The 23,180-nt window shown below is 44.7% G+C and overlaps 1 protein-coding gene across 7 annotated transcripts in view; it reads left to right on the top strand.

Moving 5' to 3' along the window:
- Positions 1-23,180, top strand: part of LOC110503843 (breast carcinoma-amplified sequence 3) — a 350,355-nt gene that overhangs the window by 117,483 nt on the left and 209,692 nt on the right. For all 7 annotated transcript variants that reach the window (XM_036961229.1, XM_036961230.1, XM_021582400.2 and 4 more), the window contains 4 exons: positions 8,649-8,773; positions 9,130-9,295; positions 9,544-9,644; positions 16,095-16,195. In XM_036961229.1, the coding sequence (XP_036817124.1) occupies positions 8,649-8,773; positions 9,130-9,295; positions 9,544-9,644; positions 16,095-16,195 (493 nt within the window). The remainder of the gene's footprint in view (positions 1-8,648; positions 8,774-9,129; positions 9,296-9,543; positions 9,645-16,094; positions 16,196-23,180) is intronic.

Below are 23,180 nucleotides of genomic sequence, written 5' to 3'. Positions count from 1 at the left end.
GTGACTGAATGAGAAAACGTAGAGAGAGAGTGACTGAATGAGAAAATGTAGAGAGTGTGACTGGAAGAGAAAAGGGAGAGAGAGTGACTGAATGAGAAAACGTAGAGAGAGTGACTGAATGAGAAAACGTATAGAGTGACTGAATGAGAACGTAGAGAGAGTGACTGAATGAGAAAACATAGAGAGAGTGACTGAATGAGAACGTAGAGAGAGTGACTGAATGAGAAAACGTAGAGAGAGTGACTGAATGAGAAAACGTAGTGGCTGAATGAGAAAACGTAGAGAGAGAGTGACTGGAAGAGAAAACGTAGAGAGTGACTGAAAGAGAAAACGTAGAGAGTGACTGAATGAGAAAACGTAGAGAGAGAGTGACTGAATGAGAAAACGTAGAGTGAGAGTGACTAAATGAGAAAACGTAGAGAGAGTGACTGAATGAGAAAATGTAGAGCGAGTGACTGAATGAGAAAACGTAGAGAGAGTGACTGGAAGAGAAAACGTAGAGAGAGTGACTGAATGAGAAAACGTAGAGTGAGAGTGACTAAATGAGAAAGTAGAGAGAGTGACTGCATGAGAAAACGTAGAGAGAGTGACAATGAGAAAACGTAGATAGAGTGACAATGAGAAAACGTAGAGAGTGACTGAATGAGAAAATGTAGAGAGAGAGTGACTGAATGAGAAAATGTAGAGAGAGAGTGACTGAATGAGAAAATGTAGAGAGAGTGACTGAATGAGAACGCAGAGAGAGTGACTGAATGAGAAAAGGGAGAGAGAGTGACTGAATGAAAAAACGTAGAGAGTGTGACTGGAAGAGAAAACGTAGAGTGACTGAATGAGAAAAGGTAGAGAGTGTGACTGGAAGAGAAAAGGGAGAGAGAGTGACGGAATGAGAAAACGTAGAGAGAGTGACTGAATGAGAAAACGTAGAGAGAGTGACTGAATGAGAACGTAGAGAGTGACTGAATGAGAAAACGTAGAGAGAGTGACTGAATGAGAAAACGTAGAGAGTGACTGAATGAGAAAACGTAGAGAGTGACTGAATGAGAAAACGTAGAGAGAGTGACTGAATGAGAACGTAGAGAGAGTGACTGAATGAGAAAACGTAGAGAGTGTGACTGGAAGAGAAAATGGAGAGAGAGTGACTGAATCAGAAAACGTAGAGTGAGAGTGACTGAATGAGAACGTAGAGAGAGTGACTGAATGAGAACGTAGAGAGAGTGACAATGAGAAAACGTAGAGAGAGAGTGACTGAATGAGAAAACGTAGAGAGTGACTGAATGAGAAAACGTAGAGAGTGACTGAATGAGAAAACGTAGAGAGAGTGGCTGAATGAGAAAACGTAGAGAGAGTGACTGAATGAGAACGTAGAGAGAGTGACTGAATGAGAAAATGTAGAGAGTGTGACTGGAAGATAAAATGGAGAGAGAGTGACTGAATCAGAAAACGTAGAGTGAGAGTGACTGAATGAGAACGTAGAGAGAGTGACTAAATGAGAAAACGTAGAGAGAGAGTGACTGAATGAGAAAATGTAGAGAGAGTGACTGAATGAGAACGTAGAGAGAGAGTGACTGAATGAGAACGTAGAGAGAGTGACTGAATGAGAACGTAGAGAGAGTGACTGAATGAGAAAACATAGAGAGAGAGTGACTAAATGAGAAAACGTAGAGAGAGTGACTGAATGAGAAAATGTAGAGCGAGTGACTGAATGAGAAAACGTAGAGAGAGTGACTGGAAGAGAAAACGTAGAGAGAGTGACTGAATGAGAAAACGTAGAGTGAGAGTGACTAAATGAGAAAGTAGAGAGAGTGACTGCATGAGAAAACGTAGAGAGAGTGACAATGAGAAAACGTAGATAGAGTGACAATGAGAAAACGTAGAGAGTGACTGAATGAGAAAATGTAGAGAGAGAGTGACTGAATGAGAAAATGTAGAGAGAGAGTGACTGAATGAGAAAATGTAGAGAGAGTGACTGAATGAGAACGCAGAGAGAGTGACTGAATGAGAAAAGGGAGAGAGAGTGACTGAATGAAAAAACGTAGAGAGTGTGACTGGAAGAGAAAACGTAGAGTGACTGAATGAGAAAAGGTAGAGAGTGTGACTGGAAGAGAAAAGGGAGAGAGAGTGACGGAATGAGAAAACGTAGAGAGAGAGTGACTGAATGAGAAAACGTAGAGAGAGTGACTGAATGAGAAAACGTAGAGAGAGTGACTGAATGAGAACGTAGAGAGTGACTGAATGAGAAAACGTAGAGAGTGACTGAATGAGAAAACGTAGAGAGTGACTGAATGAGAAAACGTAGAGTGTGACTGAATGAGAAAACGTAGAGTGGCTGAATGAGAAAACGTAGAGAGAGTGACTGAATGAGAAAATGTAGAGCGAGTGACTGAATGAGAAAACGTAGAGAGAGTGACTGGAAGAGAAAACATAGAGAGAGTGACTGAATGAGAAAACGTAGAGTGAGAGTGACTAAATGAGAAAGTAGAGAGAGTGACTGCATGAGAAAACGTAGAGAGAGTGACAATGAGAAAACGTAGATAGAGTGACAATGAGAAAACGTAGAGAGTGACTGAATGAGAAAATGTAGAGAGAGAGTGACTGAATGAGAAAATGTAGAGAGAGAGTGACTGAATGAGAAAATGTAGAGAGAGTGACTGAATGAGAACGCAGAGAGAGTGACTGAATGAGAAAAGGGAGAGAGAGTGACTGAATGAAAAAACGTAGAGAGTGTGACTGGAAGAGAAAACGTAGAGTGACTGAATGAGAAAAGGTAGAGAGTGTGACTGGAAGAGAAAAGGGAGAGAGAGTGACGGAATGAGAAAACGTAGAGAGAGAGTGACTGAATGAGAAAACGTAGAGAGTGACTGAATGAGAAAACGTAGAGAGAGTGACTGAATGAGAACGTAGAGAGTGACTGAATGAGAAAACGTAGAGAGAGTGACTGAATGAGAACGTAGAGAGTGACTGAATGAGAAAACGTAGAGAGTGACTGAATGAGAAAACGTAGAGTGTGACTGAATGAGAAAAAGTAGAGTGGCTGAATGAGAAAACGTAGAGAGAGTGACTGAATGAGAACGTAGAGAGAGTGACTGAATGAGAAAACGTAGAGAGTGTGACTGGAAGAGAAAATGGAGAGAGAGTGACTGAATCAGAAAACGTAGAGTGAGAGTGACTGAATGAGAACGTAGAGAGAGTGACTGAATGAGAACGTAGAGAGAGTGACAATGAGAAAACGTAGAGAGAGAGTGACTGAATGAGAAAACGTAGAGAGTGACTGAATGAGAAAACGTAGAGAGTGACTGAATGAGAAAACGTAGAGAGAGTGGCTGAATGAGAAAACGTAGAGAGAGTGACTGAATGAGAACGTAGAGAGAGTGACTGAATGAGAAAATGTAGAGAGTGTGACTGAATCAGAAAACGTAGAGTGAGAGTGACTGAATGAGAACGTAGAGAGAGTGACTGAATGAGAAAACGTAGAGAGAGAGTGACTGAATGAGAAAATGTAGAGAGAGTGACTGAATGAGAACGTAGAGAGAGAGTGACTGAATGAGAACGTAGAGAGAGTGACTGAATGAGAACGTAGAGAGAGTGACTGAATGAGAAAACATAGAGAGAGAGTGACTGAATGAGAACGTAGAGAGAGTGACTGAATGAGAACGTAGAGAGAGTGACTGAATGAGAAAACGTAGAGAGAGAGTGACTGAATGAGAACGTAGAGAGAGTGACTGAATGAGAAAACGTAGAGAGAGTGACTGAATGAGAACGTAGAGAGAGTGACTGAATGAGAACGTAGAGAGAGTGACTGAATGAGAAAATGTAGAGAGTGTGACTGGAAGAGAAAAGGGAGAGAGAGTGACTGAATGAGAAAACGTAGAGAGAGTGACTGAATGAGAACGTAGAGAGAGTGACTGAATGAGAAAACATAGAGAGAGAGTGACTGAATGAGAACGTAGAGAGAGTGACTGAATGAGAAAACGTAGAGAGAGTGACTGAATGAGAAAACGTAGTGGCTGAATGAGAAAACGTAGAGAGAGAGTGACTGGAAGAGAAAACGTAGAGAGTGACTGGAAGAGAAAACGTAGAGAGTGACTGAATGAGAAAACGTAGAGTGTGTGACTGGAAGAGAAAAGGGAGAGAGTGACTGAATGAGAAAACGTAGAGTGAGAGTGACTGAATGAGAAAACGTAGAGGGAGTGACTGAATGAGAAAATGTAGAGCGAGTGACTGAATGAGAAAACGTAGAGAGAGTGACTGGAAGTGAAAACGTAGAGAGAGTGACTGAATGAGAAAACGTAGAGTGAGAGTGACTAAATGAGAAAGTAGAGAGAGTGACTGCATGAGAAAACGTAGAGAGAGTGACAATGAGAAAACGTAGATAGAGTGACAATGAGAAAACGTAGAGAGTGACTGAATGAGAAAATGTAGAGAGAGAGTGACTGAATGAGAAAATGTAGAGAGAGAGTGACTGAATGAGAAAATGTAGAGAGAGTGACTGAATGAGAACGTAGAGAGAGTGACTGAATGAGAAAAGGGAGAGAGAGTGACTGAATGAAAAAACGTAGAGAGTGTGACTGGAAGAGAAAACGTAGAGTGACTGAATGAGAAAAGGTAGAGAGTGTGACTGGAAGAGAAAAGGGAGAGAGAGTGACGGAATGAGAAAACGTAGAGAGAGAGTGACTGAATGAGAAAACGTAGAGAGAGTGACAATGAGAAAACGTAGAGAGAGTGACTGAATGAGAACGTAGAGAGTGACTGAATGAGAGAACGTAGAGAGAGTGACTGAATGAGAAAACGTAGAGAGAGTGACTGAATGAGAACGTAGAGAGTGACTGAATGAGAAAACGTAGAGAGTGACTGAATGAGAAAACGTAGAGTGTGACTGAATGAGAAAACGTAGAGTGGCTGAATGAGAAAACGTAGAGAGAGTGACTGAATGAGAACGTAGAGAGAGTGACTGAATGAGAAAACGTAGAGAGTGTGACTGGAAGAGAAAATGGAGAGTGAGTGACTGAATCAGAAAACGTAGAGTGAGAGTGACTGAATGAGAACGTAGAGAGAGTGACTGAATGAGAAAACGTAGAGAGAGAGTGACTGAATGAGAAAATGTAGAGAGTGTGACTGGAAGAGAAAAGGGAGAGAGAGTGACTGAATGAGAAAACGTAGAGAGAGTGACTGAATGAGAACGTAGAGAGAGTGACTGAATGAGAAAACGTAGAGAGAGTGACAATGAGAAAACGTAGATAGAGTGACAATGAGAAAACGTAGAGAGTGACTGAATGAGAAAATGTAGAGAGAGAGTGACTGAATGAGAAAATGTAGAGAGAGAGTGACTGAATGAGAAAATGTAGAGAGAGTGACTGAATGAGAACGTAGAGAGAGTGACTGAATGAGAAAAGGGAGAGAGAGTGACTGAATGAAAAAACGTAGAGAGTGTGACTGGAAGAGAAAACGTAGAGTGACTGAATGAGAAAAGGTAGAGAGTGTGACTGGAAGAGAAAAGGGAGAGAGAGTGACGGAATGAGAAAACGTAGAGAGAGAGTGACTGAATGAGAAAACGTAGAGAGAGTGACAATGAGAAAACGTAGAGAGAGTGACTGAATGAGAACGTAGAGAGTGACTGAATGAGAGAACGTAGAGAGAGTGACTGAATGAGAAAACGTAGAGAGAGTGACTGAATGAGAAAACGTAGAGAGTGACTGAATGAGAAAACGAAGAGAGTGACTGAATGAGAAAACGTAGAGTTTGACTGAATGAGAAAACGTAGAGTGGCTGAATGAGAAAACGTAGAGAGAGTGACTGAATGAGAACGTAGAGAGAGTGACTGAATGAGAAAACGTAGAGAGTGTGACTGGAAGAGAAAATGGAGAGTGAGTGACTGAATCAGAAAACGTAGAGTGAGAGTGACTGAATGAGAACGTAGAGAGAGTGACTGAATGAGAAAACGTAGAGAGAGAGTGACTGAATGAGAAAATGTAGAGAGTGTGACTGGAAGAGAAAAGGGAGAGAGAGTGACTGAATGAGAAAACGTAGAGAGAGTGACTGAATGAGAACGTAGAGAGAGTGACTGAATGAGAAAACGTAGAGAGAGTGACTGAATATGAGAACGTAGAGAGTGACTGAATGAGAAAACGTAGAGAGAGTGACTGAATGAGAAAACGTAGAGTGGCTGAATGAGAAAACGTAGAGAGAGTGACTGAATGAGAACGTAGAGAGAGTGACTGAATGAGAAAACGTAGAGAGTGTGACTGGAAGAGAAAATGTAGAGAGTGTGACTGGCAGAGAAAATGTAGAGAGAGTGACTGGAAGAGAAAACGTAGAGAGAGTGACTGAATGAGAAAACGTAGAGAGAGAGTGACTGAATGAGAAAATGTAGAGAGTGTGACTGGAAGAGAAAAGGGAGAGAGAGTGACTGAATGAGAAAACGTAGAGAGAGTGACTGAATGAGAAAACGTAGAGCGAGTGACAATGAGAACGTAGAGAGAGTGACTGAATGAGAAAACATAGAGAGAGAGTGACTGAATGAGAACGTAGAGAGTGACTGAATGAGAAAACGTAGTGGCTGAATGAGAAAACGTAGAGAGAGAGTGACTGGAAGAGAAAACATAGAGAGTGACTGGAAGAGAAAACGTAGAGAGTGACTGAATGAGAAAACGTAGAGAGTGTGACTGGAAGAGAAAAGGGAGAGAGAGTGACTGAATGAGAAAACGTAGAGAGAGAGTGACTGAGTGAGAAAACGTAGAGTGAGAGTGACTGAATGAGAAAACGTAGAGAGTGACTGAATGAGAAAACGTAGAGAGAGTGACTGAATGAGAAAATGTAGAGCGAGTGACTGAATGAGAAAACGTAGAGAGAGTGACTGGAAGAGAAAACGTAGAGAGAGTGACTGAATGAGAAAACGTAGAGTGAGAGTGACTGAATGAGAAAACGTAGAGAGTGTGACTGGAAGAGAAAACGTAGAGTGACTGAATGAGAAAACGTAGTTAGTGTGACTGGAAGAGAAAACGTAGAGAGTGACTGAATGAGAAAACGTAGTTAGTGTGACTGGAATAGAAAAGAGAGAGGGAATGCGGAGTGAGAAGGATGCAGTGTGCTGTATTGGCTGACCCCTGGCCGTCCGGCCGAGGCTCTGATGTTTTCATGGCTCCTGGACACACTGACAGAGACAGACAGACAATCGGACGGATGGACAGATCCGAGGAGGAGAAAGAGGGCCGTAGAGTTAGCCAAGGCAATATCCTGACATGGTCCTATCTCTCTCTCATCAGCTAGCACGGCTTACTGTAGATATTTGGTTATTTAGCCTCCCCCTTTATCCAACACTAATAAATACACAGCCACTAAGGCCTTCCCCCTGTTCTACCCAGAAACACCCATCACACGGTGTCGGCTAAACTAAGACATCAACATCTCCCCTCGTCCTGTGAGTCATTTACCAGCTGCTGACAGATATAAGGGAAGAGGAGGGAGAGTTGAGGCCCACAACAGGTCATTCAACACCTATTAGTGTGTCAGGCTGTGTTAGTGTGTCAGGTTGAGGCTGTGAGACCAAGGATAGTTCCAGTACTGGACAGTATGCCTTCACACTGGATTCAACAGAACCACTTTGGGGTAGATAGTATGGAAAATGTTTGAGGAATTGATCAGAAGTGAATTGTTGAATATTACATTTCATTATAGACAATTTTCATGTTCCAAAATCTTGGAGTGTGTGTGAGTGAAAACAGGGGGTTTTACTGTCCACCTTGGTTATAGGGCTGGACAATAATACCAGGCCACTCCGCTACTGTTCTCCCATCACTAGCATATGCAGTACTGTCACCATACGGAACCTTTCCTGTGTTCGCTTTCATCCAAACGGTCCTGACATGTCTGAATAATCCACTAACTCCCAGTAAATTCTCTCAAACGGCTAACTCAAAGTGAGACTAGGGGAAGCAGCTGGAAGACTAGCAGCATTCGAGACTCATGTTCAAGTGATAACCATTATGGCATCCTCGGGTATTCACTGGAACTCAGTTCTATTCATGTGTGTGTTTTCCCGGCGTGTGGACAAACCCAGTCCTCAGTACAGTCAATGGTCAGGCCAGCCTGTGGTGGTTTCAGTGTACATGACATGCTTCATGACAAAAGGAAGGATGTCATCAACTACAGAGCTGATCTACTGGCATGAGAATACACACAGAGACACACGTTATCCCGTTCCGACTGCAGGAACCCTGTGTTGGATGAGGGAGGAAATATCCTGTATTATGTCTAATGCTGTTTTTAATTGAATAGTAGAGACCAGTACATAAATCATTTGTCCAAACACCGGCACAGTGAAATTGGAGACAATTCAAGGCAAAAAATATATATCTTTTTTGCTACCAATACACTTCATTTTAAGTCATGCTCATCTCTTTATTTAGTTAAATCGCATGAAATGTAATTGTATTAAAAGCTTGGCTTGTTCTTTGTTCACAGATGTGACAGTGTTTGAACTTTAATATCTCAAACCAGATTGGTATCATTCTCTCATTCTTTAACTACAGCTTTAGTTGATCTAACAACTCAAACCGCCAACCTTTATTTTCTCCAAGAGGAGAACTCTGTGTCCCTTCGGCTGTGTTCTGCTACCCACTCACCCCCTCTCTCTTTCGCTGTTTCTCCTGCAGCAAAGCCAAGCCTCCCCCCCAGATCTCCCCCAGTAAGTCCAGTGGAGGAGAGTTCTGTGTGGCTGCTGTCTTTGCTGCCTCACGCTCCTGGTACATGACCAACCCCAACATGAAGAGAGAGAAAGGTGAGGAGGGGTCGCTTTGGCTTTGTAGCATTATGTTCATCATGACATATCCCACTAGTGCATTAGTATCCTAGCTGTTACCCCCAAAACCACCATCACACTAAAACACTTTCATTTCGCTTTCATTTGGCTAAATGTAGAAGTTTAAAATCGGTGTGAGAATCGCAAATACCATTTGACTTGGATCTGTGCATTGACCTTTCTAATCCCCCTGTGTAGACCCAACATTAAGGTCAAGGAAGTACAAACCCACTCAGGGAGATGCTGGGCGAAGTAGACAAAACACTTAGCAATGTCACAACACCACGCTCCTCTTACTTTGTAACATTGACCTGTTGACCTCCCCTGTTCCTCAGACCAGTCCAGCCGGTCAGTGGTGGAGTCCCTCTACATCCTCAGTTGCTATGGCACCCTAGTGGAGCATGTCCTGGAGCCTCGGCCAATCAGCACAGCCCAGAAGATCAGCGATGACACACCCCTGGAGCTCAACACATGTCCACGGGCCTGCTGGAGCCTGGCCAGGTAACTGACCCTTTCTCACACACACACTTTCTCTCTCTCACACACACTCTCTCTCTCACACACACACACTCTGCTAAGCTGTGGTTCATGTTATGAAGATTTACTTACATTACTGTATAACTGCACAATATATTACTGTATGTGATTTATACAGTAGTGCACTACATTGGGAATAGGGTGCCATTTGGGAGAGATCCTGAGATGTTCTCTGTAATTGACTGTGTGTTTGTTGTGTTTGGTTGTTACAGGACTCCACTGTGGAATGAGCTGCAGCCTCCCTTTCTCTCCAACCACCCTCTGGTGCTGGCCTCTGACCTGGTGCAATATTACCAATACCTCCTGGCTGGATGTAAGTGTTATACACTGTGTGTGTATATGTACTATTTGTGCGTGTGTATGTGTGCACCATTAGCCCGGTGCCAGTTTATTCTCTATGGGAGATTGTCTTTGCCTTCTTATTGGTGACATGCTGAGAGTAGGGCCCTTTCAGTCCTCCTCCATTACGTCCCTGTTCCCTCTTAAAACCCTCAGTGGAGATCAGACATCAGTCCATCTGAGTAGTGCTCTGGCCTCAGATCTCTTATCACACAAACTATCAGCTTTTCAGCCGTTCTGTTCCGTCTGTACGGCGTTTTCCATCAAGTCTTTGTCAGTGTGTCGCTGTGTCTGTCTCGTCTGGACAAGTCAGCATGACAACGCTAACAGCTCAACCAACTCCACTCAACTCATTCAAATGAAGCCGATTAGCCAGCCTCAACTCCTTCTAACTCAGTAACAAGTACAAAGAGCACCAAGCACTTCAGGTTGATATGTGACAGGCTGTGGAGGCTGGAGATGGCAGAGGGAAGAGGAGGGTGACTCTGGAGGGCAGAGTGTACACGGATGGCCACACATTTAACTTAACCTCTGTTATAACTGTGCGTTGTTGCATTAGCTGCATAATCATAAACATAAATCAGTAATTAGCTCTTGAAGTGCCGTTGGGGCAAATCCCCTTCTCATCCCGTGTGCTTGTTCTTCTGTCTCCTCTATTCTACGCTAAAATGTCTACCTCCCAAATGGCACCCTATTCCCTACTTAGTGTACTACTTTTGACCTGAGTCCAATGGTCAACAGTAGTGCAGTATAGGGAATAGGGTGCCATTTGGGAGGTAGACATTCTCCCAGTGCTAAGGGCTGAACGGGTAGGATATTTTCTCAAATGAGTTCTAATAGTCCTTTCTAGTGTCAGAGCAAGGAAGTTAAGTTGGTGTGATTGTTCGGCAGCGGGCATCGGCGCTGGGTTTAGTGTTACTTGGTCCTGTGAGAAGGCACAATGGGCCAGACAGAGGGCACAATGGGCCAGACAGAGTGCATAATGATTTAGTCTCTGTGCTTTCTCACAATTAGCTCCAATTAGTGATGTACAAAATATCACCCCCCCCACCCACCTCATCTGTCTCTCCCTCGCCCCCGTTCCTCCTGACAGCCGAGCAGCACCAACCCTATCGTGCTCACACACTCAGGTCAATACAATATGCACTTACTTCATTTGCTGTCTTGTACTTCTACCCATTGCTCCGCTCCACCCCCAGGCGTTTCCTGCATGCTACTACGGCTCACGGAGTGCCTGCCACCTTTCCTTCCTCCGCTTTGCACCCGTTCTGTTTCATAACACTGTGCGTCCACTCTGCTCACCAGCTGATGGATGGGCAGAGATGATGTGATCCAGGGGGGTCAATCTGACCCGGGGATGCCACACAACACACACACTGTGTTGGCCTTCTCCAGTGGTGTGTAAAGATCAGAGTTTATGGAGGGAGAAGCTGCTGCTCTCCACCCTGCTCCAATACAAACTACAGTATCAGGGTCTAGTTTACGTAGTAGATACTACCTCAAATGTCAACAAGCAGAAGGAGTGCGTGACGGGAGTAGAAAGGGATAGGAAAGCGAAGAAGACAGAGAAACGTGGAGGAGATGAGAGGTCACAAAGAGAAATATGGAGAGAGGGAGGGAGCGAGGCAGGGAGCAAGGCAGGGGGGTATGATAAATCAATGGTATCTTTTTTAGATCTGCAAATGAGTGTGTATTCAGGGACCTAGCTGGGTTCCACAACCTTCTAGAGTATGGGGTTAGTGTTTACATGTTGTGTGATTGACAGCTGCTGCTCTCTCTATATTGAATGACCGGTGTGATTAAAAATGCATGTTGCTGTGGAGGGATGGAGCTCAGGGTCATGCCAGCCCAGCCGGAGAGGAGCCTCGCAGGCTGGTGATTAAAAACAGCGGTGGCGCCACTTCATGGTCACTATCTCTACCTGTCCGTCTGCCCAGCCCACTAGCACCGCTCTGGGCCCGCTCTGCTCTGCCACAGCCTGGTAAACAGCAACTCCACTACACTGCTGGGGATGATAAGAGACAGAGAGAGAGAGGTGCACAGACACACACTCACAGACAGACACACACACACACACACTCACTCACTCACTCATGGACGGACGGACGGACACAGTGAGATATGAGGATGACGTGCTGGTCTCCATCCAGCTTTGATGGCTCAGGGAATCGTCACTGTTATGTGAATGGCTCAGCCAGCCAGTTAGGAGAAACAGAGACCCTTTTTATTCTAAAAGGCCCAATGTGAATAAATGGGGCCAATTTGTGTTGCCCTGAGGTGTCTTGAGTAGATTTAAACCTGTGGTCGGATCCCTTAGAATAACACCACCACACGATTGACGAATGTGAGGCTTTTTTCCTTCTTCATTTGCAGCGTTCATTCTTGAGATTTAGGGTATATTTTCAGTTTATTGAAGTGTGGGGGCTGTATTCATATAGCTGTGTGTTCAGACACCTCTTCCCCGGCCGCAAGACTTCACCGAGGCAAACATGGCGTGAATAATTGACCTTCTGGCTGGCTCCTCTGAGTAGGCTGGACACTTCAGTGGTGGCTGCGCTGGTGCTTTTTGGCCCTGGCCTCCCCCTAGTTTCAAGTTTTTACCTCTGGGCTGATTGGTCTTTACCTCTGGGCTGTTTGGTCTTTACCTCTGGGCTGATTGGTCTTTACCTCTGGGCTGATTGGTCTTTACCTCTGGGCTGATTTGTCTTTACCTCTGGTCTGATTGGTCTTTACCTCTGGGCTGATTGGTCTTTACCTCTGGGCTGATTGGTCTTTACCTCTGGGCTGATTGGTCTTTACCTCTGGGCTGTTTGGTCTTTACCTCTGGGCTGTTTGGTCTTTACCGCTGGGCTGTTTGGTCTTTACCTCTGGGCTGTTTGGTCTTTACCTCTGGGCTGTTTGGTCTTTACCTCTGGGCTGTTTGGTCTTTACCTCTGGGCTGTTTGGTCTTTACCTCTGGGCTGTTTGGTCTTTACCTCTGGGCTGTTTGGTCTTTACCTCTGGGCTGTTTGGTCTTTACCTCTGGGCTGTTTGGTCTTTACCTCTGGGCTGTTTGGTCTTTACCTCTGGGCTGTTTGGTCTTTACCTCTGGGCTGTTTGGTCTTTACCTCTGGGCTGTTTGGTCTTTACCTCTGGGCTGTTTGGTCTTTACCTCTGGGCTGTTTGGTCTTTACCTCTGGGCTGTTTGGTCTTTACCTCTGGGCTGTTTGGTCTTTACCTCTGGGCTGTTTGGTCTTTACCGCTGAGCTGATTGGTCTTTACCGCTGGGCTGTTTGGTCTTTACCTCTGGGCTGTTTGGTCTTTACCTCTGGGCTGTTTGGTCTTTACCTCTGGGCTGTTTGGTCTTTACCTCTGGGCTGTTTGGTCTTTACCGCTGAGCTGTTTGGTCTTTACCTCTGGGCTGTTTGGTCTTTACCTCTGGGCTGTTTGGTCTTTACCTCTGGGCTGTTTGGTCTTTACCTCTGGGCTGTTTGGTCTTTACCTCTGGGCTGTTTGGTCTTTACCGCTGGGCTGTTTGGTCTTTACCTCTGGGCTGTTTGGTCTTTACCGCTGGGCTGTTTGGTCTTTACCTCTGGGCTGTTTGGTCTTTACCTCTGGGCTGTTTGGTCTTTACCTCTGGGCTGTTTGGTCTTTACCGCTGGGCTGTTTGGTCTTTACCTCTGGGCTGTTTGGTCTTTACCTCTGGGCTGTTTGGTCTTTACCTCTGGGCTGTTTGGTCTTTACCGCTGAGCTGATTGTTAAAGAAAAAGTGGGAAAGGAGGATCAGCCATAGACAAGCACTGTACAAGCCGGCCTTGTCAGATAGTGACATTATCCCAACTGGCCTTCCGAATTGTCAAAAAGGACTGCCCAAATCAGTGAGAGAGAGAGAGACCACCTCAGATCATTAGTCTTATCTCTCCCCAGAGATCATCAGGTCATCAGTCAGACCTGATCAATATCTGGCCCTGCTTTGTTCTGGGTCTACTCACTTTACCTGCTGTTACTGCTACTGTCATCCACCAGACAACTAACTCTGTCTGAAATTACACCATATTCCGATATAGTGCACTACTTTTGACCAGTGGGAATAAAGGGAATAGGGTGCCATTTTGGATGCATCCCTGCACTTCCTACTGCTACTGGCCTTGACCAGACCACTCACTGTGTGTCTCCTCTGATCAGCAGAACTACACCACTTCCTCTTAGAACACAGAGACACAGGCTCATTAAGATCGCTTAGGAACATTTTTAAAATCACTTTTATTTTTTGATGGTGTGTTACCAGAACAGGGTATTTTCCATAGAATAACACCAATCGGATTTGCCTGGTAAACACCATAAATTTGTTATAATTCTACTTCATAGGAATGGTTACATTATTCCGCCTGAGTCAGTTCAGATTGTAGTCTTTGCTATCAACTATCACTGAAGCAATTATGCCGTCTTGCGTTAATGAAATAGTACACGGTTTCAGACAGGTAGTGTAGTGAGCCTTCAATAGTCATGTATTAGTGGACCAGTGTAGCCATCTGCTGCGCTGGGAGAAAAAAACTTTTCCTGAATGCATGACTGCTGTCTGCACATCAAAATGATGTTATTTTTCTCTGAATTGCCCTGTGAAAGCCTAACACTGTAAGATCGTATTTTATAACTAGTCATGTTGGACAGAACAAGCTTGCCCACCTGACCCAGATTTATAATGGGCCGTTTTTGGATTGCATAAACAACAACAGTAATTGTGAAAGGGATGGCGAGGATGTAGGGTTGTGTTCCCAACAACTACAAGTGTGCTTGCTGTAGTTCCTCAGCGTCACAGCTAGGAGAGCTTAAACACCTTATAGTTGAAGACTTTTCTTTGAGTCATAAAAATAGATTGAAATGACTTAGGAACTGTGACCACTTGGAGACACCAGTTAGTCCTCTCACTCAAACCCTTGTCATTGTTTTATGTTGCACCTACCCCATATTTTCCAGGAAAAGCGGTGAATTGCACAAAATCAGCAGTGTAATGTTTGGATTCTTGTGTCAGGTAAACTGTTGTCCTCAACTTTGGTCTAATAATTTTCCCATAATCTTTAAACTCTTACCTTTAAATTGCTACCATGCTTATGCATATGCTTTTCATATTTCTTCTGGAAGAAACATTTCAATTTAGCCGTGTCCATATAGGCCAATTCCCGCCAGTGTAAAGGGTTAAGAAAGTCTGTGAAGACCTTAAAAGCAGCAGACCCAATGGCTGTCTATTGATATATCTATATATTTATCCAGCCACTCACTCTGGTAGTTATGTCTCTAACTGTTTGGTGGGGTCAGTCTGTCTCTATATCCCTACATTCGCTAACACACACACACGCACACACAGAGGTCTGTCTGTGCTTGGCCCTTGGGGATGACCACTGCCTCCCCACTCAGGAGCATGTCCGTCCGGCTCTCTCAGGCCAATGGAAGCCCCCCCCACCCCCACAACGCCGTAACCCGAGCCAGCCAGCAACTGCTCCAAAGCATCAATAATTAATTAGGGAACAGCTATTGCCCCCAAGGGTCAGAGAGCAAGAGTAGAGCAGGAGGGAGAGCGAGTGGAAGGAAGGAAGGAGGGAGGGGTAGTAATGATTTTGTTTAATAAGTAACATAAGCAGGCTTTGTTAGAGAGCAACATAAGTATCTGGCTAGGAACCACACACACCTTCACGCTACCCGTCTCTCCAGAGCAGGTGAGAGCAGTGTGTTACAAGCTTTTAGGAAAATAAGGTCAGCCTCTCCACAGTGGAAGAGTGTCAGTCAAGGTATTTGTTACAGCGCTGCTGTGTATGTTGTGTCAAACCGACAAGCACACCTCCTTAAGAAGCCTCCCAACACCTGCTCTACGCACGAGAGACCCAGAGAGAGACCCAGAGAGAGACCCAGAGAGAGACCCAGAGAGAGACCCAGAGAGAGAGCGAGGGAGAGAAAAGGCAAGAGAGGGGGCAGCAGTGCCTTGTGCGCTCCAGATGAGAACTTAACAACTTTATTAGTAATTCCTGCATTAAACAAATTCACCACGGACTGGGGGGGGGGGGGGGTGCTAGGCCCTGAGGTGCCAGGAGAAAAGACAGATTTTACACATTGAGCTTCATTCTCCACTCCTGCTTATTAACGCGTGTTAATACTCTGTCTGTCTGGGTGCCTCTCTGCCTGTGCTGCTGACGGAGCCTCATACACACACACACATGCACGCTCACTCACACACATGAGTGTGTACACATGTTCTCTCTCACTTACACATGCTCCTACACACACTCAGGCACACCCATGCCCTTTTTGCTCTCTTAACTGAGTGTCAGAGAAACAAGCCAACAGGAAAAACTTGAGCTTTGTCTCTCTCTCCTTGTCTGTCTGTCTGTCCCTCGCTTTCTTTCTCTCTCTCACTCTAACAAACACCATCAACCTCTCTCTGTGTCCACAGTGGTGCCCCCTGGAAGCCCGGGTCCTGTCACGCGCCACGAGTCTTACGACAGCCTGACGTCAGACCACAGCGGACAGGAGGACGAGGAGTGGCTCTCACAGGTGAGACGGACACTGCCCGGCTGGCACCTCTGAGTGATAACCAAGTCAACATCATGAAACACGCCAGCACTAACACGCCTGATTCAGGTAATCTAAAGGGTTGAAGCTCAGTTACCGGATAGATCTGGTTTATTAATGCTGGGCTATAACAAAAATGTGCACCTTCTGGGGTTCCACCAGGAATGGATTGAGGAGCCCTCCCAATCTATAGCAGCATCAAAGCATTTGCATTATCTGCACTTCACATGTCCTATGGTGGCTAAAGAGGGACAGTCATCCCTTCAAGAGCCTATCACTCAGCAAACTATTTATTTTCTCTCATAGAGGACTTATCCTTGGCACTAGCCGGTAGGGGGGAAATGAGTGCCTTTTGCGTCCCTTTGACATTTTAAGTCGAAATTGTGCCCAAATATTGAATTTTGAAGAGCCTGTTATACTAAATTAAGTGCCCTTTAATACACTGCTCAAAAAAATAAAGGGAACACTAAAATAACACATCCTAGATCTGAATGAATGAAATATTCTTATTAAATACTTTTTTCTTTACATAGTTGAATGTGCTGACAACAAAATCACACAACAAAATCACACAAGTTATCAATGGAAATAAAATGTATCAACCCATGGAGTCACACTCAAAATTAAAGTGGAAAACCACACTACAGGCTGATCCAACTTTGATGTAATGTCCTTAAAACAAGTCAAAATGAGGCTCAGTAGTGTGTGTGGCCTCCACGTGCCTGTAAGATCTCCCTACAACGCCTGGGCATGCTCCTGGTGAGGTGGCGGATGGTCTCCTGAGGTATCTCCTCCCAGACCTGGACTAAAGCATCCGCCAACTCCTGGACAGTCTGTGGTGCAACGTGGCGTTGGTGGATGGAGTGAGACATGATGTCCCAGATGTGCTCAATTGGATTCAGGTCTGGGGAACGGGCGGGCCAGTCCATAGCATCAATGCCTTCCTCTTGCAGGAACTGCTAACACACTCCAGCCACATGAGGTCTAGCATTGTATTGCATTAGGAGGAACCCAGGGCCAACCGCACCAGCATATGGTCTCACAAGGCGTCTGAGGATCTCATCTCGGTACCTAATGGCAGTCAGGCTACCTCTGGCGAGCACATGGAGGGCTGTGCGGCCCCCCAAAGAAATGCCACCCCACACCATGACTGACCCACCGCCAAACCGGTCATGCTGGAGGATGTTGCAGGCAGCAGAACGTTCTCCACGGCGTCTCCAGACTCTGTCACGTCTGTCACGTGCTCAGTGTGAACCTGCTTTCATCTGTGAAGAGCACAGGGCGCCAGTGGCGAATTTGCCAATCTTGGTGTTCTCTGGCAAATGCCTAATGTCCAGCACGGTGTTGGGCTGTAAGCACAACCCCCACCTGTGGACGCCGGGCCCTCATACCACCCTCATTGAGTCTGTTTCTGACCGTTTGAGCAGACACATGCACATTTGTGGCCTGCTGGAGGTAATTTTGCAGGGCTCTGGCAGTGCTCCTCCTGCTCCTCCTTGCACAAAGGCGGAGGTAGCGGTCCTGCTGCTGGGTTGTTGCCCTCAACGGCCTCCTCCACGTCTCCTGATGTACTGGCCTGTCTCCTGGTAGCGCCTCCATGCTCTGGACACTACGCTGACAGACACAGCAAACCTTGCCACAGCTCGCATTGATGTGCCATCCTGGATGAGCTGCACTACCTGAGCCACTTGTGTGGGTGGTAGACGCCGTCTCATGCTACCACTAGAGTGAAAGCACTGCCAGCATTCAAAAGTGACCAAAACATCAGCCAGGAAGCATAGGAACTGAGAAGTGGTATGTGGTTACCACCTGTAGAACCACTCCTTTATTGGGGGTGTCCTGCTAATTGCCTATAATTTCCACCTGTTGTCTATTCCATTTGCACAACAGCATGTGAAATGTATTGTCAATCAGTGTTGCTTATATTATAGTTATATTGTGTTTACGTGTTCCCTTTATTTTTTTGAGCAGTGTATATTGTACAGCACTAAGAAACCAGATTTTTTTAAATGAATAAAGACTTGATAAAGTTCCCAAATTGTGCATTTTGACATGTCCCTCTTCTGGGACTTCTGGGAAGACTTAACCTACTTAACCCCAACATGTCTCAAATGTTTTACTGTCATTGTAAAGCCCTAGTTGTTGCTTTGACAAAATCATTCCTTAAGATGATTATTTAATGTTATTAGTGATTCATTTTAAGGTATAAAAAAACAAACCCTGTACATAATCTTAAGGTCAATCCTGTTACAGGAACTGAACTCTCGTTTTAATATGGTGAAACTATTCCTTTATAAATATTTTTTTCAAAAGAAATCACAAACATCTAATAGTTATATCCTAGTGTAAAAGCAGCTGGTTCTACTCTTTGGCCATTTTCTGTTGTTTGTTGGTGGAAAACTGAGTGTGTCAAGTATAACATGTCAACCCTGTCACCCATAGATAGACAAAACTTTTTTTGTGAAGCCTGCATTCAATCGCCACTCCCTGCCCTCCAAGCTTCCTTTCCCCCTGTCACAAGAGGATTCATGGCTGATTTAGGATGAAATCGTCAACCCCGTTACGGTCAACCCTGTTACTTTATTTGGCGCTTAATAGGCACTTACTCTACTAATTTTTGAGATGGGAGAACGTTTTTTGTGTTCTTTATGACAGAATGTGTTTGTTTTTTCCACCAAGTTAACTTACTCAAAAGGCACCTAATTGGTGGAATGACCCAGGAGCTAATAGGTAGTTTTTGGACTAAGTGACTCTTGACTCTTAGATTCCTTGTCTTTGTCCAGCGGTGCATGATGCCACTATTACAGCATGAAATAAGATTACATTTTAATCTAATAGCAAATAGTGGTCATTTTGGCACTGAGTACTGCCGTGAGATGTGGTTTGGAGGGATATACAGTGCCTTCGGAAAGTATTCAGACCCCTTGACTTTTTCCACATTTTGTTATGTTACAGCCTCATTCTAAAATAGATTAAAGAAAAACTATTCCTCAGCAATCTACACACGGACTCGAAATTGAGCTCAGGTGCATCCTGTTACCATTGATCATCCTTGATGTTTCTACAACTTGATTGGAGTCCACCTGTGTTAAATTCAATTCATTGGACATGATTTGGAAAGGCACACACCTGTCTATATAAGGTCCCACAAAAATGTCTGCCGCATTGAAAGTCCCCAAGAACACAGTGGCCAAGTTTGGAACCACCAAGGGCTCCGTCAGGGAGGTGACCAAGAACCCAATGGTCACTCTGGTAGAGCTCCAGTGTTCCTTTAAGATGGGTGAACCTTCCAGAAGGACAACCATCTCTGCAGCACCAACCAGGCCTTTATGGTAGAGAAGCCAGATGGAAGCCAATCCTCAGTAAAAGGCAAATGACAGCCCGCTTGGAGTTCGCCAAAAGGCACCTAAAGGACTCTGACCATGAGAAACAATATTCTTTGGTCTGACGAAACCCAGTCTGGAGGAAACCTGGCACCATCCCTACAGTGAAGCATGGTGGTGGCAGCATTAGGCTGTGGGGATGTTTTTCAGCAGCAGGGACTGGGAGACTAGTCCGGATCGAGGGAAAGATAAACAGCGCAAAGTACAGAGAGATCCTTGATGAAAACCTGCTTCAGGACCTCAGACTTGGGTGATGGTTCACCTTTTAACAGGATAATGACCTTAAGCACACAGCCAAGACAACGCAGGAGTGGTTTTGAGACAAGTGCAGCGACGCTCCCCATCCAGCCTGATAGAGCTTGAGAGGATCTGCAGGGAAGAATGGGAGAAATGCCCCAAATACAGGTGAGTCAAGCTTGTAGCGTCATACCCAAGAAGACTCGAGGCTATAATCGCTGCCAAAGGTGCTTCAACAAAGTACTGAGTATAGGGTCTGAATACTTATGAAAATGTGATGTTTCAGTTAGATTTTTTTGAAAATGTATTAAAAAAAATAAAATACCTGTTTTTGCTTTGTCATTATTGGGTATTGTGTGTTTAATTAATTTTAGAATGAGGCTGTAACGTAACAAAATGTGGAAAAATTTGTGGGGTCTAAATACTTTCCGAGGGCACTGTATGGTTGGGATATTTACATTACAGATAGATAAGTTGTATGGCGATACAGTTGAAGTCGGAAGGTTACATACACCTTAGCCAAATACAGTGGGGAGAACAAGTATTTGATACACTGCCGATTTTGCAGGTTTTCCTACTTACAAAGCATGTAGAGGTCTGTAATTTTTATCATAGGTACACTTCAACTGTGAGAGACAGAATCTAAAACCAAAATCCAGAAAATCACATTGTATGATTTTTAAGTAATTAATTTGCATTTTATTGCATGGCATAAGTATTTGATACATCAGAAAAGCAGAACTTAATATTTGGTACAGAAACCTTTGTTTGCAATTACAGAGATCATACGTTTCCTGTAGTCCTTGACCAGATTTGCACACACTGCAGCAGGGTGTTTTGGCCCACTCCCCCATACAGACCTTCTCCAGATCCTTCAGGTTTCGGGGCTGTCACTGGGAAATATGGACTTTCAGCTCCCTCCAAAGATGTTCTATTGGGTTCAGGTCTGGAGACTGGCTAGGCCACTCCAGGACCTTGAGATACTTCTTACGGAGCCACTCCTTAGTTGCCCTGGCTGTGTGTTTCGGGTCGTTGTCATGCTGGAAGACCAAGCCACGACACATCTTCAATGCTCTTACTGAGGGAAGGAGGTTGTTGGCCAAGATCTCGCGATACATGGCCCCATCCATCCTCCCCTCAATACGGTGCAGTCGTCCTGTCCCCTTTGCAGAAAAGCATCCCCAAAGAATGATGTTTCCACCTCCATGCTTCACGGTTGGGATGGGGTTCTTGGGGTTGTACTCATCCTCCTTCCTCCTCCAAACACGGCGAGTGGAGTTTAGACCAAAAAGCTCTATTTTTGTCTCATCAGACCACATGACCTTCCCATTCCTCCTCTGGATCATTCAGATGGTCATTGGCAAACTTCAGACGGGCCTGGACATGCGCTGGCTTGAGCAGGGGGACCTTGCGTGCGCTGCAGGATTTTAATCCATGATGGCGTAGTGTGTTACTAATGGTTTTCTTTGAGACTGTGGTCCCAGCTCTCTTCAGGTCATTGACCAGGTCCTGCCGTGTAGTTCTGGGCTGATCCCTCACCTTCCTCATGATCATTGATGCCCCACGAGGTGAGATCTTGCATGGAGCCCCAGACCGAGTGTGATTGACCGTCATCTTGAACTTCTTCCATTTTCTAATAATTGCGCCAACAGATGTTGCCTTCTCACCAAGCTGCTTGCCTATTGTCCTGTAGCCCATCCCAGCCTTGTGCAGGTCTACTATTTTATCCCTGATGTCCTTACACAGCTCTCTGGTCTTGGCCATTGTGGAGAGGTTGGAGTCTGTTTGATTGAGTGTGTGGACAGGTGTCTTTTATACAGGTAACGAGTTCAAACAGGTGCAGTTAATACAGGTAATGAGTGAAGAATGGGGGATTCTTAAAGAAAAACTAACAGGTCTGTGAGGGAATTTCCTTTCTTAGGTCAGTTAGGATCACCACTTTATTTTAAGAACGTGAAATGTCAGAGTAATAGTAGAGTGATTTATTTCAGCTTTTATTTATTTCATCAATTTCCCAGTGGGTCAGAAGTTTACATACACTCAATTAGTATTTATTAGCATTGCCTTGAAATTGTTTAACTTGGGTCAAACGTTTCGGGTAGCCTTCCACAAGCTTCCCACAATAAGGTGGGTGAATTTCGTCCCATTCCTCCTGACAGAGCTGGTGTAACAGAGTCAGGTTTGTAGGCCTCCTTGCTCGCACGTGCTTTTTCAGTTCTGCCCACACATTTTCTATAGGATTGAGGTCCAGGCTTTGTGATGGCCACTCCAATACCTTGACTTTGTTGTCCTTAAGCCATTTTGCCACAACTTTGGAAGTATGCTTGGGGATATTGTCCATTTGGAAGCTTTAACTTCCTGACTGATGTTTTGAGATGTTGCTTCAATATATCCACATAATTTTCCTTCCTTATGGTGCCATCTGTTTTGTGAAGTGCGCCAGTCCCTCCTGTAGCAAAGTACCCCCACAACATGATGCTGTACCCCCGTGCTTCACGGTTGGAATGGTGTTCTTCGTCTTGCAAGCGTCCCCCTTTTCCTCCAAACATAACGATGGTCATTATGGCCAAACAGTTCAAAAAGTACAATCTTTGTCCCCATGTGCAGTTGCAAACCGTAGTCTGGCTTTTTTATGGTGGTTTTGGAGCGGTGGCTTCTTCCTTGCTGAGCGGCCTTTCAGGTTATGTCGATATAGGACTTGTCTTACTGTGGATATAGATACTTCTGTACCTGTTTCCTCCAGCATCTTCACATGGTCCTTTGCTGTTGTTCTGGGATTGATTTGCACTTTTCGTACCAAAGTACGTTCATCTCTAGGAGACATATATATGCATACTATTGTTTGTACAGATGAACGTGGTACCTTCAGGCGTTTGGAAGTTGCTCCCAAGGATTAACCAGACTTGTCTACAATTTATTTTCTGAGGTCTTGGCTGATTTCTTTTTATTTTCCCATGTCGTCAAGCAACGAGGCACTGAGTTTGAAGGTAGGCCTTGAAATACATCCACAGGTACACCTCCAATTGACACAAATAATGTCAGTTAGCCTATCAGAAGCTTCTAATGCCATGACATTATTTTCTGTAGTTTTCCAAGCTGTTTCGAGGCACAGTCAACTTAGTGCATGTAAACTTCTGATCCACTGGAATTGTGATACAGTGAATTATAAGTGAAATAATATGTCTGTTGTTGGAAAATGACTTGTGCCATGCACAAAGTAGATGTCCTAACCGACTTGCCAAAACTATAGTTTGGTAACAAGACATTTGTGGAGTGGTTTATACACTTAGGTTGGAGTCATTAAAACTAGTTTATGTAAACTTCCGATTTCAACTGTATGACCCCAC

The sequence above is a fragment of the Oncorhynchus mykiss genome, chromosome 24, assembly GCF_013265735.2.
Source record: "Oncorhynchus mykiss isolate Arlee chromosome 24, USDA_OmykA_1.1, whole genome shotgun sequence".
In the NCBI taxonomy this organism is placed as follows: Eukaryota; Metazoa; Chordata; class Actinopteri; order Salmoniformes; family Salmonidae; genus Oncorhynchus; species Oncorhynchus mykiss.
Note: the sequence above shows the minus strand (reverse complement) of the source record. Positions and strands in the feature narration are given on the sequence as shown.